At 42.2% G+C, this 15624-nt stretch overlaps 1 protein-coding gene across 1 annotated transcript in view; it reads right to left on the bottom strand.

The window, feature by feature from the left end:
- The window catches only part of LOC139550094 (piezo-type mechanosensitive ion channel component 2), a 224814-nt gene extending 223801 nt beyond the window's left edge, over positions 1-1013 (bottom strand). Inside the window, exon 1 of the mRNA XM_071360724.1 lies at positions 565-1013. Within this exon, the coding sequence (XP_071216825.1) occupies positions 565-628 (64 nt within the window). The 5' untranslated portion in view covers positions 629-1013. The remainder of the gene's footprint in view (positions 1-564) is intronic.
- Positions 1014-15624: the final 14611 nt, after the last annotated feature.

The raw sequence follows: 15624 nt of genomic DNA, 5'->3' as shown, positions 1-15624 counted from the left end.
AAAAAGCTGATAAGGCAATGCGGCAGTAACAAACAGGAAGTGAATGGGAAGAGAAGCGCTTTATGGAATAAGACACATTTTCCTGACCAGCTAATCAACAAACCGTGCTATTTCAGATATTCACTTGGAGCAGAAGGGTTTTGGAATAGGACTGAAAGGTCACGAGAAGCACAATCAACCCGTGTGAAATAATATGTGCACATCTTAGGCTTTTGTCCATAAATAAATTGATTTCAGTAAAAGACAAGGTTAGTACAAAATCACAGAGAACTGTATACTAGTGGCAAAACAAGAATCCCAACACACTACTCAGGCGTTTGATTAGTCTTCTGTAAATGTTTAAGATATTTTAATTCCTTCATAAAAGTATAATAACTATTATTATTAGGCTAATATACATGATTAGTATATTATTGTAGTCTGTCATCTGCAATGGCTGTGAGTTTCTTTTCCCCCCCGACTGTTTTCATGCCTATTTGGATGGCACATTCAGTGCAGTATAGAGACGCGGTATATTTTTCATGCGCAAAAGAGATGCGGTACCTTTCCATGTGTAAAACATACCTGTTGCTAAACATATTGGTAGAAGCAATCTGAAGATCAGCCCGCAGACCACCTCGGACGCCATCGCTTTGGGGTAGCCAGTCTTACCACCAGGTAAACGGGGAGAGGATGGTCTCACGCACGGTGGGTGTCTGACATCCGTTCCGGTAAAGTAAAGTCCTGCTCTCTTTTTCTAATCCCAGTAAAATCAGCATCGGGTTTTTCTTCTCGACAACCTGTCGAACTATAATTCCAAATTGAGAAATTGTACCTTGACCATCAGCAATTTCACTTGTTTTGTTTATAAAAAAATGTATTTGAAATTGTTCAAGCTGTTGAAAAAGCACATGTTACATTTTCAAGACATGTTGAGCTTGTAAAAATACTCCATAACGGTCCTCAGACTCAGGTGCGTGCGAGAGACGGGTTCTGCATGAGCTACAGATGAATACACGCCAAACCGCGGTCAAGTTATCCGGTCCTGTGAAGCCGACCTTTTACGGCAAAATGAATCATTTTTAAAGGAGAGAATGAAGTACCATAGAAATCACAACCGTCGTGGAAAACGGTAACGTTATAATGTAACTCTAGTTGATGAAGTTATGACTGTAGTTCACTCTTCAGTTGACCGGTCCCAGATTTTGACGCATTGGTGAAATGTAACTTTCCGACTTGTGGGTTGACTGTGGTTCCTCAATGGAACTCCGCAGGACCACCGTGTGATTGACAGGTCTTTCAGCCACTCAGAAGGCTTCTCTGAGTAAGTGGTTTGTCCCTTGTTAATTAGGCAGAGGGATGGGACACTTCCCCTCGTAATGACTGTAAACAGCGCCAAGCCATGGTGGGTTACTCTTATCACAAAAAGAAACGGAGGACTTTCCATGAAGCACCAGTTGAGTTGAAAATGCGATGGAAACCAATTTAACTTCTATTTTTTTTATTCCGTAGCGTACATGGGAATTTAACGGCAAAAGTTTTAATTATGGGCACTATGTCATCACGCACAGCCTTTTTATCTTCCACAAGTCAATTTGATGGAAACACATCTCTGTTGGGAAAAATGCGCGGATTGTTTTTATGCCGATGTTAGAATATTCGCGAGAGAATCTGTTTCCATCACAGCTGTCTTAGTTTGTTTATTTTATATAGTGTGACTTTACTCACATAAAACTGTGGATAGAAACGTGGTTAGTGTTAAACTGCGTGTTGTGGCAACAAAACAAAAAACTTTAAATCCCAGAGGATATTTAATCATCTCAACTACAGACCACCACTACATTTCCTGTATATATTTTTTTGCCTTTATAAAGAAAAATAAAGTAATCCAACTGTTGGTGCTTCAACCTGTGTGTCCACATAATGGTCCCAAAAGATTATAGATTACTCAAACCATAAAGATTTGCTCCTCCGTCTGTTTCTTGCCTGATGCTATTAAAGGAAGGCCCTAGAAGGTCTCCATGGCGACATTGCATGCATCCTGACGTTGGTGTATATACTGCCTAAAGGACATACACTTCAGAACACTTAATTGATTCCTGGCTCAAAATAATATAGTGTAGAGAGAAACTGCATTAAATGGCTTTAAAGGTCAAGAGAATTTACGAGCGTAGAATTAATATGGCGTCCTGATCTTTTATTTACTCATCTGCCATTTTGCATCCATCCACTGCCAAGGTATAACTCTAATGCAACATTAATGCAAACGTTGTTAAAAAAAAATACTAATACAAAAACAAACAAAAAAAACAGATCAATTATCAATTGGTTGCGTTCATCAATATGTATTAATAATCTTTATTGACAAGGAAATGATCCATGATGTTTCCTCCAAAGTATAGCTAGTGCATTAGGTCATCGACTAAGAGCAAAATAATCATCACCCTTGAAAGCCATTGAAATATAATCGCTAGAATGGACATAAACTCCCTCAGAACGAGGCGATTTGCCCTGGGTGATGATGCAACTACGAAAGATAGGAGGTCATCTGGGCTCTTTTAAAGGTGCCAAAAAGTATCAAAATGAAAACTACACGATGCTGCAACTACGCATACGAAATAGAGTCACTTACAGTGACTTCAGAAAGTATTCATACCCTTTGACGTATTCGACATTTTGTTTGAATTTAAATGGATTTAATGTTTAAAAAATCCCATAATGGCAATGTGCAAACATGTTTTTAGAAATGTTTGCAAATGTATTGAAAATGTTTTGAAAATGTATTGAAAATGTATTGAAAATGTATTGAAAATGTATTCACACCCTTTTGCTACGACATGTTCATATAAGGTCCCACAGTTGACAGTACACGTCAGAGCCGAAACTACACCGCGTGTACTAAACGTTTCTGTGTTTCGTACACTCTTTCTAGAGACATAGACTGACCAGGTGAATCCAGGTGAAAGATATGATCCCTTATTGATGTCACTTGTTTTAAATCCACTTCAATGTGGATTGTGTATGTGGCTAGGGGGGTGAATGGAAAAGACAAAAGATTTAAGGGCCTTTGAACGGGGTATAGTAGTAGGTGCCGGGCGCACTGGTTTGAGTAAAGAACTACAACTCTGCGAGGCGAGAAGCACCTTGATCAGGGAGGCCAGAAGCACCTTGATCAGGGAGGCCAGAAGCACCTTGATCAGGGAGGCCAGAAGCACCTTGATCAGGGAGGCCAGAAGCACCTTGATCAGGAAGGTGAGAAGCACCTTGATCAGGGAGGCCAGAAGCACCTTGATCAGGAAGGTGAGAAGCACCTTGATCAGGGAGGTGAGAAGCAACTTGATCAGGGATACTAGGAGTTACCAGGTTTAGCCTGGATGTTACTAGGGGTTACCAGGTTTAGCCTGGATGTTACTAGGGGTTACCAGGTTTAGCCTGGTCCCAGATCTGATTCTGGACGTTACTAGGGGTTACCAGGTTTAGCCTGGACGTTACTAGGGGTTACCAGGTTTAGCCTGGATGTTCCTAGGGGTTACCAAGTTTAGCCTGGACGTTACTAGGGGTTACCAGGTTTAGCCTGGACGTTACTAGGGGTTACCAGGTTTAGCCTGGCTTCAGATCTGTTTGTGCTGTATACGGCCATTGGAGTTGGCAAGACAACATAAACAGGTCTGGGACCAGGCTGAACATTTTTGGACAGGGGCCCCAAAAGATGTTGTTCAGCAGCAACAAAGAGCCAGCAAGCAACACGGTGCCTTAGGGCCTCTGTCCAACGCATCGATATATACTACACAGAGCCAGCAAGCAACACGGTGCCTTAGGGCCTCTGTCCAACAGATCGATATATACTACACAGAGCCAGCAAGCAACACGGTGCCTTAGGGCCTCTGTCCAACGCATCGATATATACTACACAGAGCCAGCAAGCAACACGGTGCCTTAGGGCCTCTGTCCAACGCATCGATATATACTACACAGAGCCAGCAAGCAACACGGTGCCTTAGGGCCTCTGTCCAACGCATCGATATATACTACACAGAGCCAGCAAGCAACACGGTGCCTTAGGGCCTCTGTCCAACGCATCGATATATACTACACAGAGCCAGCAAGCAACACGGTGCCTTAGGGCCTCTGTCCAACGCATCGATATATACTACACAGAGCCAGCAAGCAACACGGTGCCTTAGGGCCTCTGTCCAACGCATCGATATATACTACACAGAGCCAGCAAGCAACACGGTGCATTAGGGCCTCTGTCCAACGCATCGATATATACTACACAGAGCCAGCAAGCAACACGGTGCCTTAGGGCCTCTGTCCAACGCATCGATATATACTACACAGAGCCAGCAAGCAACACGGTGCATTAGGGCCTCTGTCCAACGCATCGATATATACTACACAGAGCCAGCAAGCAACACGGTGCATTAGGGCCTCTGTCCAACGCATCGATATATACTACACAGAGCCAGCAAGCAACACGGTGCCTTAGGGCCTCTGTCCAACGCATCGATATATACTACACAGAGCCAGCAAGCAACACGGTGCCTTAGGGCCTCTGTCCAACGGATCGATATATACTACACAGAGCCAGCAAGCAACACGGTGCCTTAGGGCCTCTGTCCAACGGATCAATATATACTACACAGAGCCAGCAAGCAACACGGTGCCTTAGGGCCTCTGTCCAACGGATCAATATATACTACACAGAAGTCGTCCATCGATTTGTTCCCATACTAGTCTAAAGAGCAAACCTCAGAAACTTCAGTCCCTCACATAGATGGATAGATATCGGCCACTTGTCTTTCATACATTATTCATCCATTCCTTGAGAGGGAGGGAGGGAGGGAGGGAGGGAGGGAGGGAGGGAGGGAGGGAGGTTGGGAGGGAGGGAGGGAGGGAGGGAGGGTATTGATAAGTTCATGAACCAAATGGACAGAGCAGTTTTAAGTGGCCTGTATAGGACGTTCTAGGAAGACGGTGGATATATGGAACATTCTCTGGCTCTCCTTTACTACACACATCAAAGTAAGACAATATAGAGAAGTTCTACTGAGACTTAATGTTAGAGTTGAAATGAAACCTGAAGTAGTCTACCTGTAGTCCACCTGTCGTCTACCTGTAAAACTGTACAGGATTTCTTGACCCTGATTAGTCTTCTGCATGTGATGGCTGTAGGACTATCTACATGGGTCACCGTGTTTTTATGGTTGAACAAGACAAATCATTTGGGGTTGTCTTTCAAAACTTTTCTAACAACATAATATATACCGTACTTTTGATTTGTTTAATAGTGAAGTGGAGAGAAATGTACAGTGTCTTTATGTCCTTCCTGTAAAGAAAAGGGAATTAGGATTGAGGTAATGCACCTAAAAAGCTGGTTTGTGCACCGCAGGTAAATTCTATACATAGAAAAGAGGGAGTGGATTTGTAAAGACACGTGATTCGGCTTATTCACAATTTACCACACGTTTGTTTTGTGTTTTGTTTTTAAAGAAAACATGTATTTCATTTCAGAAACAAGAACAGAATCACCACAACACATTCCTGCAGACCAATGACTCCGTGTGAAATCCACACCATGTTTGTTGTTCAATATCCACAAGGATGTACTTTTTCACGCAACGTCTATTTAAGTGGCTTTTTGTATGCTACTCCTGTCCGTGTGTTTATGTGTGTGTGTGTGTGTGTGTGTATCCTACTGCGGCCTGTGGTCTTTACAGTGTTTCTCTTCTGTGGTCGTCGGCTGAATACATGTTTGGATCTCAGAACAGAACCCTCTACCGTTAGGTATATGTTTTTGGAACATTGATACACAGCTATGATCAATAACCTGTAAGGAGGGCAACATCTGATTTGAGACTTTGAATCTCAACAATATCACACAACACAACACATTTTGTTTGTACAATCACTTTACTGGAGACTTACAGTGCCAGTCAAAAGTTCGGACTTTTCAAGTTTTTTTTTTAGTTTTAGTTTTTTTACTGTTTTCTACATTGTAGAATAATAGTGACGACATCAAAACTATGAAATAACACATATGGAATCATGTAGTGACCAAAAAAGTGTTAAACAAATCAAAATATATTTTAGATTTTAGATTCTTCAAGGTAGCCACCCTTTGCCTTGATGACAGCTTGGCATTCTCTCAACCAGCTTCACCTGGAATGCTTTCCCAACAGTCTTGAAGGAGTTCCAACATATTTGGCTGCTTTTCCTTCACTCTGCGGTCCAACTTCCCCCAAACCATCTCAATTGGGTTGAGGTCGGGTGATTGTGGAGGCCAGGTCATCTGATGCAGCACTCCATCACTCTCCTTTTCTCCTAGTGACGCCTCTAGCACTGACATGAAGTGCCTTAGACCGCTGCACCACACTTTGTTGGTTACTACATGATTCCGTATGTGTTGTTTCATAGTTTTAATGTCTTCACTATTATTCTACAATGTAGAAAATAGTAAAAATAAAGAAAACCCCTGGAATGAGTAGGTGTGTCCAAACTTTTGACTGGTACTGTATATTCCAGCTCAGTTTTAGATAGACTGCCCTGTAACCTTTGTTAATTGTAAATTGAAGAAAATAAAATGGATTGATGATGCACGGTTTTGTTTGTTAAGTAATGTCCTTTAGTATCATAGCATATTAAATTACCTATAAATCACCTTCCATATCCTTCAATATTACTCTGCCATCCAGGAGAATTGTTCATTTGTTTGTTTACCTAATCTCAAAGTGTTTCAGGAAGCATTTCTCCTATTACCCCCTGGATGATGAGTAACATAAACAACATCCTATTTCCCTAAAACATTATCCTTGTCTGTCCATCTTTAGTGCCACGATGAGGCTGGGTTTTGCCCATACAGACAGGCATTACCTTTACAGTGTCCAGCTGTGCCTACGGGACTTGGACTGATACACTGCTGTATGGGCTAATATATGAGAAAGCCCAGAAAGACATACATTATTGAAACTGTTTGCTCATCGTAGGAAATGCTATTCTCACACAGGTTAATGCACAGGGTAATACAATTAAAGCTTTTAAAACACGCTAATAAGGATCTGAGATACCGTACCTGAGGATAACAGCACTTATAGAAACAAATACGCATGTCAGTCTCTCTTGGCTAACAGTTGAGGAGAGACTGACTGCATCACTTCTTGTTTTGATAAGAAAACATCAATGTGTTGGGGAATTTCAAATCGTTTGCGTTGTGAACTTACACACAGCTCTGGCACACACACACTTACCCCACCAGACATGCCACCAGGGGTCTTTTCACAGTCCCCAAATCCAGAACAAATTCAAGAAAGCGTACAGTATTATATAGAGCCCTTATTGGATGGAACTTCCTTCCATCTCATATTGCTCAAATAAACAGCAAACCTGCTTTCAAAAAACAGATAAAGCAACACCTCACGGCACCTCTCCCCTATTGGACCTAGATAGTTTGTGTGTATGTATTGATGTGTAGGCTACGTGTGCCATTTTTACATTTATCTAGTTCTGTCCTTGAGCTGTTCTTGTCTATTAACGGTATTTGAAATTCTCATAACAGTTGATTTAGTGGCCTATATTCTCATGACAGTTGACAGTTGATTTAGTGGCCTATATTCTCATGACAGTTGATTTAGTGGCCTATATTCTCATGACAGTTGATTTAGTGGCCTATATTCTCATGACAGTTGATTTAGTGGCCTATATTCTCATGACAGTTGATTTAGTCAACTATATTCTCATGACAGTTGATTTAGTCAACTATATTCTCATGACAGTTGATGTAGTCAACTATATTCTCATGACAGTTGATTTAGTGGCCTATATTCTCATGACAGTTGATTTAGTGGCCTATATTCTCATGACAGTTGATTTAGTCAACTATATTCTCATGACAGTTGATTTAGTAAACAATATTCTACAGTTGATTTAGTAGCCTATATTCTCATGACAGTTGATTTAGTGGCCTATATTCTCATGACAGTTGATTTAGTGGCCTATATTCTCATGACAGTTGATTTAGTGGCCTATATTCTCATGACAGTTGATTTAGTGGCCTATATTCTCATGACAGTTGATTTAGTGGCCTATATTCTCATGACAGTTGATTTAATGGCCTATATTCTCATGACAGTTGATTTAGTAAACTATATTCTCATGACAGTTGATTTAGTAAACTATATTCTCATGACAGTTGATTTAGTCAACTATATTCTCATGACAGTTGATTTAGTGGCCTATATTCTCATGACAGTTGATGTAGTCAACTATATTCTCATGACAGTTGATTTAGTGGCCTATATTCTCATGACAGTTGATTTAGTGGCCTATATTCTCATGACAGTTGATTTAGTCAACTATATTCTCATGACAGTTGATTTAGTAAACAATATTCTACAGTTGATTTAGTAGCCTATATTCTCATGACAGTTGATTTAGTGGCCTATATTCTCATGACAGTTGATTTAGTGGCCTATATTCTCATGACAGTTGATTTAGTGGCCTATATTCTCATGACAGTTGATTTAGTGGCCTATATTCTCATGACAGTTGATTTAGTGGCCTATATTCTCATGACAGTTGATTTAATGGCCTATATTCTCATGACAGTTGATTTAGTAAACTATATTCTCATGACAGTTGATTTAGTAAACTATATTCTCATGACAGTTGATTTAGTCAACTATATTCTCATGACAGTTGATTTAGTGGCCTATATTCTCATGACAGTTGATTTAGTGGCCTATATTCTCATGACAGTTGATTTAGTGGCCTATATTCTCATGACAGTTGATTTAGTGGCCTATATTCTCATGACAGTTGATTTAGTCAACTATATTCTCATGCCAGTTGATTTAGTCAACTATATTCTCATGACAGTTGATTTAGTCAACTATATTCTCATGCCAGTTGATTTAGTGGCCTATATTCTCATGACAGTTGATTTAATGGCCTATATTCTCATGACAGTTGATTTAGTAAACTATATTCTCATGACAGTTGATTTAGTAAACTATATTCTCATGACAGTTGATTTAGTCAACTATATTCTCATGACAGTTGATTTAGTCAACTATATTCAACATGGTAACGACTGGACCGGAAACGACTACGAGTAATGAGAGCACAGCACAAGAGAACACCACAGCAACTGTCACAAGTTCCGCTGCAACAGCGGGCCACAAACAGATGCAGGTATGTGTCTGTGGTTGGAGGAAAGTTACATCACACCATGGGTTGAGGATCCACCAGGGGAAGAAGGGGTGTTTGGGTAAAGAGAGACAGAGGCCCCGCATTGATCACTTTCTGCGAAAGCGATCAAATCAGTCGAATGAAGCACAGCAACTGGACGCAAACCATAGTTTGCAGTACATCAGTACCACTGTCATGGAGGACGTAAACTCAAGCACCGAAGTAACACCTGAGGTGGAACCAACAACAGGAGTGGAACTCACCCAGCCTCCCAGACCTGCAGTCGAGAGGAGACTACCAGGGCACAGACCGTATGTGAAGTGGCCTGGCGCCAGTGACAAGAAGTTGTGGGAAGCAGTGAATACTGACCTTACCTTGACCCTCGAGAAACTTCGAGGCACAGTGGAGAAGAAGTTGGAGAGGATGGGGGACATCATCTATGAGTACGGGGCAGAAAGCTTTGGAGTGCAAGAGGCAAAAGGCGGGAGAAAGGTTCCAACCCCACCAGTTTCCAGGAGGCAACAAGAAATCAAGCGCCTCGTTCAAGAAAGGAGACAGCTTAAGAAACAGTGGAAGAATGCCTCGGAAGTGGAAAAGGAGGGCATAGAGGCACTTCAGGCTGACATTAAAACCCGGTTGGCATCCCTCCGTAGAGCAGAGAACCTACGGAAACGCAGAAGGAAGAAAGAACAAACTAGAACTCGATTCTATAAAGATCCCTTCAAGTTCCTTAAAAGTCTCTTCACAAAGGAAAAAAGTGGAGCTCTAAAAACAACAAAGAAAGACCTAGAGGAGCACCTGATAACAACAAACTTTGACTCAAAGCGACATGAACATCTGGCCATCCCATCAGATATCCCACCCATTGAACCCCCGGAACATCATATTGAGACCAGCCCTCCGACATGGAAAGAGGTGGAAAACACAGTTCGACGGGCAAGAACAGCATCAGCCCCGGGGCCAAATGGAGTCCCGTACAAAGTGTATAAGAACGCACCAGACGTCCTGAGGGTCCTCTGGAGGCTTATGAGAACAGCTTGGCAAAAGAAGATAATACCCAAAGTGTGGCGTAGGGCAGGCGGGGTCCTGATCCCTAAGGAGAAGGATGCAGTGAACATCAGCCAATTCCGCCCAATCTCCTTACTGAATGTCGAGGGTAAAATCTTCTTTAGGGTCATTGCCCAGAGGATGTCCGAGTACCTGCAAAGGAATGCGTACGTCGATACATCTGTACAGAAGGCAGGAATATCAGGGTTCTCTGGCTGCTTGGAACACTCCAGCATGATCTGGCACCAGATCCAAATGGCCAAGGTGGAGAAAAGGGACCTTCATGTAGTCTTCCTCGACCTCGCCAATGCATTTGGCTCTGTGCCCCATGAACTCCTGTGGTCTGCCTTCAGATTTTTCCACATACCAGACACCATCACAACCCTGGTGAAGTCGTACTTCCAGGATCTGCAGTTCTGCTTCACCACCTCAGAGTTCACGACCTCATGGCAGTGCCTGAATGTAGGAATAATGGCGGGATGTACCATTTCTCCGTTGGCATTCATAATGGCAATGGAGGTTATCATCAGATCCTCAAAATGGGTTGCTGGTGGACAGCGAGTCGACTCTGGTTTCCGCCTCCCTCCACTCAGAGCCTACATGGACGACATTACAACATTGACCACCACTGTCCCATGCACCAGGAGACTGCTCAGAAAACTCGAGGAGAACATCAGCTGGGCCCGTATGAAGATTAAACCATCCAAGTCACGCAGCATCTCGATTGTGAAGGGAGTACTCTCTGACCTGAAATTCTTCATCGGAGATGACCAAATCCCAACAGTGTCTGAGCAGCCGGTAAAAAGCCTTGGAAGGTGGTATGATGCAAGCCTGAAGGACAAAGACCAGGTGCAACAGCTGCGCAAAGACATCAGTAGTAGCCTACAGTCCATCGACAACACCCAGCTACCTGGAAAGTTAAAGGCCTGGTGTCTGCAGTTTGGTCTCCTACCCCGGGTGTTGTGGCCCCTAGCAGTGTATGAGGTTCCAATCTCAACAGTGGAGAAGATGGAAAGAGGAGTCACAAGCTACTTAAAGAAGTGTCTCGGGGTTCCACGATGCCTTACCACCATAGGCCTCTATGGAGATGGTGTCCTCAAGCTGCCCCTCACCAGTCTAACAGAGGAATTCAAGTGTGCAAAAACCAGGCTCCAGATGACACTGAATGAATCTCGAGACCCAGTGGTGAGCAACAACGCGCCGACCTTGGCAACTGGGCGCAAATGGAGGCCAGGAAAAGCAGTCCAGGAGGCAACAGCAGCCCTCAGACATGCTGACATTGTGGGTCATGTTCAGCAAGGGAGAGGAGGCCTTGGGCTAACTAGCCGTGCTGCTTGGAGTAAGGCCACTGCACCAGAGCGGCGGAAGATGGTAGTGCAGGAAGTACGCCATCAGGAGGAGGCTGCAAGGTGGGCCAAGGCAGTCTCTCTTGCCAAACAAGGACAGTGGACTCGATGGGACAGTGTGGAGAAGAGGAAGATCAGCTGGAAGGATCTGTGGGCCATGGAAGCGAGGCGGTTGAGCTTTTCCATCAGAGCAACATATGACGTCCTTCCAACACCAGTTAATCTTCACCAATGGTATGGTGAAGATCCGGACTGTGCCCTCTGTTCCATGCCAGCCAACCTCAGGCACATTCTCACAGGGTGTAAAACAAGCCTCACCCAAGGACGCTACACTTGGCGTCACAACCAAGTCCTTAAAAACCTTGCTTCCGCCCTGGAGGACAAGCGAGCTGCCACCAACTCCCTACCACCCCCAGCAGCATCACACCCCTTACGGACGACTTTTGTCCGCGAAGGGGCTAAACCACCGAAGAGCGGCTCTACACCATTAGAGCGAGACCAGCTGCGCTTGGCCCGCGACTGGAAAATGCTAGCTGACATTGGCCGGCAACTTGTGTTTCCTCCGGAGATCGCAACCACCACCCTAAGACCTGACATAGTGCTCTGGTCCCGTTCGCTCAAGAAGGTCTTCATCATTGAGCTCACAGTACCCTGGGAGGACTCAGTAGATGAGGCTTATGAGCGAAAACATCTGCGCTATGCCGATCTAGCTGCCGAAGCACGGCATCATGGAACACAGAAGTCCGACCAGTGGAGGTGGGCTGCAGAGGTTTTGTGGCAACATCTACAACCAGACTGCTTAGAGACCTGGGAATTAAGGGCCAGAGCCAGCGTTCGGCAATCAAAGCTGTATCAGAGGTGGCAGAAGGCAGCAGTCAATGGCTCTGGATGAAGAGGAAAGACCCCAGCTGGGCCCCGAAGTGAGAGGGCCAGGAGGTATGCGGTCAACAATGCTTGACTCAGGGAGGAAGACGCCCCTGCCATGCATAGTCCCATGGGATGTTGGCTATCAACAACAAGGCAACTCCTTTGACTAATTGGGAATGGGACGCAAGCGTAGGATTGATCACCCTGTCGCTGGCCGCTATTGGGGAGGGTGTATAGTGTGAAAGGCCGAAACACCCTAGGAACCAAAGGTACACTACTGACGATGCGCTCCCCAAATTTCACCAGTCTCACTGTTCATGAACTCTTGGAAGTGCTTGCACAAAGGATAGTAACATCTCATCCTGTGTTCTTGGAATCTCATGACAGTTGATTTAGTCAACTATATTCTCATGACAGTTGATTTAGTGGCCTATATTCTCATGACAGTTGATTTAGTGGCCTATATTCTCATGACAGTTGATTTAGTGGCCTATATTCTCATGACAGTTGATTTAGTAAACTATATTCTCATGACAGTTGATTTAGTCAACTATATTCTCATGACAGTTGATTTAGTAAACTATATTCTCATGACAGTTGATTTAGTGGCCTATATTCTCATGACAGTTGATTTAGTGGCCTATATTCTCATGACAGTTGATTTAGTGGCCTATATTCTCATGACAGTTGATTTAGTAAACTATATTCTCATGACAGTTGATTTAGTAAACTATATTATCATGACAGTTGATTTAGTAAAATATATTCTCATGACAGTTTATTTAGTGGCCTATATTCTCATGACAGTTGATTTAGTAAACTATATTCTCATGACAGTTGATTTAGTGGCCTATATTCTCATGACAGTTGATTTAGTGGCCTATATTCTCAGGACAGTTGATTTAGTCAACTATATTCTCATGACAGTTGATTTAGTGGCCTATATTCTCATGACAGTTGATTTAGTAAACTATATTCTCATGACAGTTGATTTAGTCAACTATATTCTCATGACAGTTGATTTAGTCAACTATATTCTCATGACAGTTGATTTAGTCAACTATATTCTCATGACGGTTGATTTAGTCAACTATATTCTCATGACAGTTGATTTAGTAGCCTATATTCTCATGACAGTTGATTTAGTCAACTATATTCTCATGACAGTTGATTTAGTCAACTATATTCTCATGACAGTTGATTTAGTCAACTATATTCTCATGACAGTTGATTTAGTCAACTATATTCTCATGACAGTTGATTTAGTCAACTATATTCTCATGACAGTTGATTTAGTAGCCTATATTCTCATGACAGTTGATTTAGTAGCCTATATTCTCATGACAGTTGATTTAGTCAACTATATTCTCATGACAGTTGATTTAATGGCCTATATTCTCATGACAGTTGATTTAGTCAACTATATTCTCATGACAGTTGATTTAGTCAACTATATTCTCATGACAGTTGATTTAGTCAACTATATTCTCATGACAGTTGATTTAGTAAACTATATTCTCATGACAGTTGATTTAGGCAATTATATTCTCATGACAGTTGATTTAGTCAACTATATTCTCATGACAGTTGATTTAGTGGCCTATATTCTCATGACAGTTGATTTAGTCAACTATATTCTCATGACAGTTGATTTAGTCAACTATATTCTCATGACAGTTGATTTAGTAAACTATATTCATGTGTATTCTAGAGAATACCTGAGAACATTCAATAAATATGTATTAAATACCATCCCAGAATTAATGTAAACCGTCTTTACATTATAGTCGTTCAGCAGACGCTCTTATCCAGAGCAACTTACAGCTCATCTTAAGGTAGCTAAGAATGACAACCACCTCTTACAGTCATTGTAAACAAAGAGAGAGTACTACTTTCCTCAGTAAAGTAGCTTGATCAGTAAAGTCACTGGGAAAAAGAGCCACGTGTTCATCGTTACATGGCTTTTCCTCCTACATCAGGAGATGGACTAACATTAGAAGATGGAGGATAGTAATAACACTATTGACCACTGAGTGAACCGTGCATTATAATATTCCTGTAGTGCTTGTTAGCGACCTGATGCAAATGTACCTAATGCATGTTTTTTTATTTTTTATGTCATTAACAGAGACAGCGATGTGCTTCCAAGACTCAGCACAAAAATAAAATGTACATCCCAAATCGCAAACCTATTCCCTATATAGTGAACTACTTTTGACCAGAACCCAATAGGAAGCCTAGTCAAAAGTAGTGCACTATATAGGGAATAGGGTGTGATTCTGGATGCGATTCCCAAAGCCTTAATGGGAGTAGATGAGTTGAGGCTCCCATTTACCTAAAGCCATAAGAGCTTTGTAATAGCCGTATTAGCTGTGTATTATCCATGCAAACCTCACGCTGATCACCTCTATTGAGTTAACTGGTACCTTGATCATCCAGGCAATGGAACAGAATATGTATAATGGTGTAATTACATACTCGACTTTATCAGCTTTATGGAAAATCATTCCACAACTTTTCTGCTGAGTTATGAAGAATCTATAGGATTACAGCGATTACACAAGTTTTGTTGGAGAAGGAGTGTGTGTTTTGGACTGCTGGATTCTTGTACGGCTGGTGAAAGGGGGATATTGCAAATATAATGATCGTTTCCGAGTCATCCTTATCAATGGCAGCTAAACAGTGCCCCCTAATGGTACAATAATAAACTACAGTTAGAAGGCCTAGTACCGTCAAATGATTTAATCTTCTGGCCTCTGCGAAAGACTGTAGGTTATCTGACCTTATCTCAATGAAACTAAACTGTAGTGGTAGTCTATAATGTTATGATGATGATGATGATGATGATGATTACAGAAGCAGGGGGCGGCAGGTAGCCTAGTGGTTAACGCGTTGGGCCAATAACCAGAAGGTTGCTAGATTGAATCACGACCTGACGATGTAAAAAAATCTGTCGTTCTGCCCCTGAACAAGACAGTCCGGTAGGCCGTCATTGAAAATAAGAATTTGTTCTTAAATGACTTGCCTAGTTTAAAAAATATATATAAAAATAAGCAGTGGTGGAAAAAATACCCAAACGTCATACTTGAGTAAATGTAAAGATAGCTTAATAGAAAATGACTCAAGTGAAAGTCACCCAGTAAAATACTACGTGTCTAAAAGTATTTGGTTTTAAATATAATTATACTTAAGTATCAAA

Source organism: Salvelinus alpinus, chromosome 23 (genome assembly GCF_045679555.1).
Source record: "Salvelinus alpinus chromosome 23, SLU_Salpinus.1, whole genome shotgun sequence".
Lineage (NCBI taxonomy): Eukaryota > Metazoa > Chordata > Actinopteri > Salmoniformes > Salmonidae > Salvelinus > Salvelinus alpinus.
Note: the sequence above shows the minus strand (reverse complement) of the source record. Positions and strands in the feature narration are given on the sequence as shown.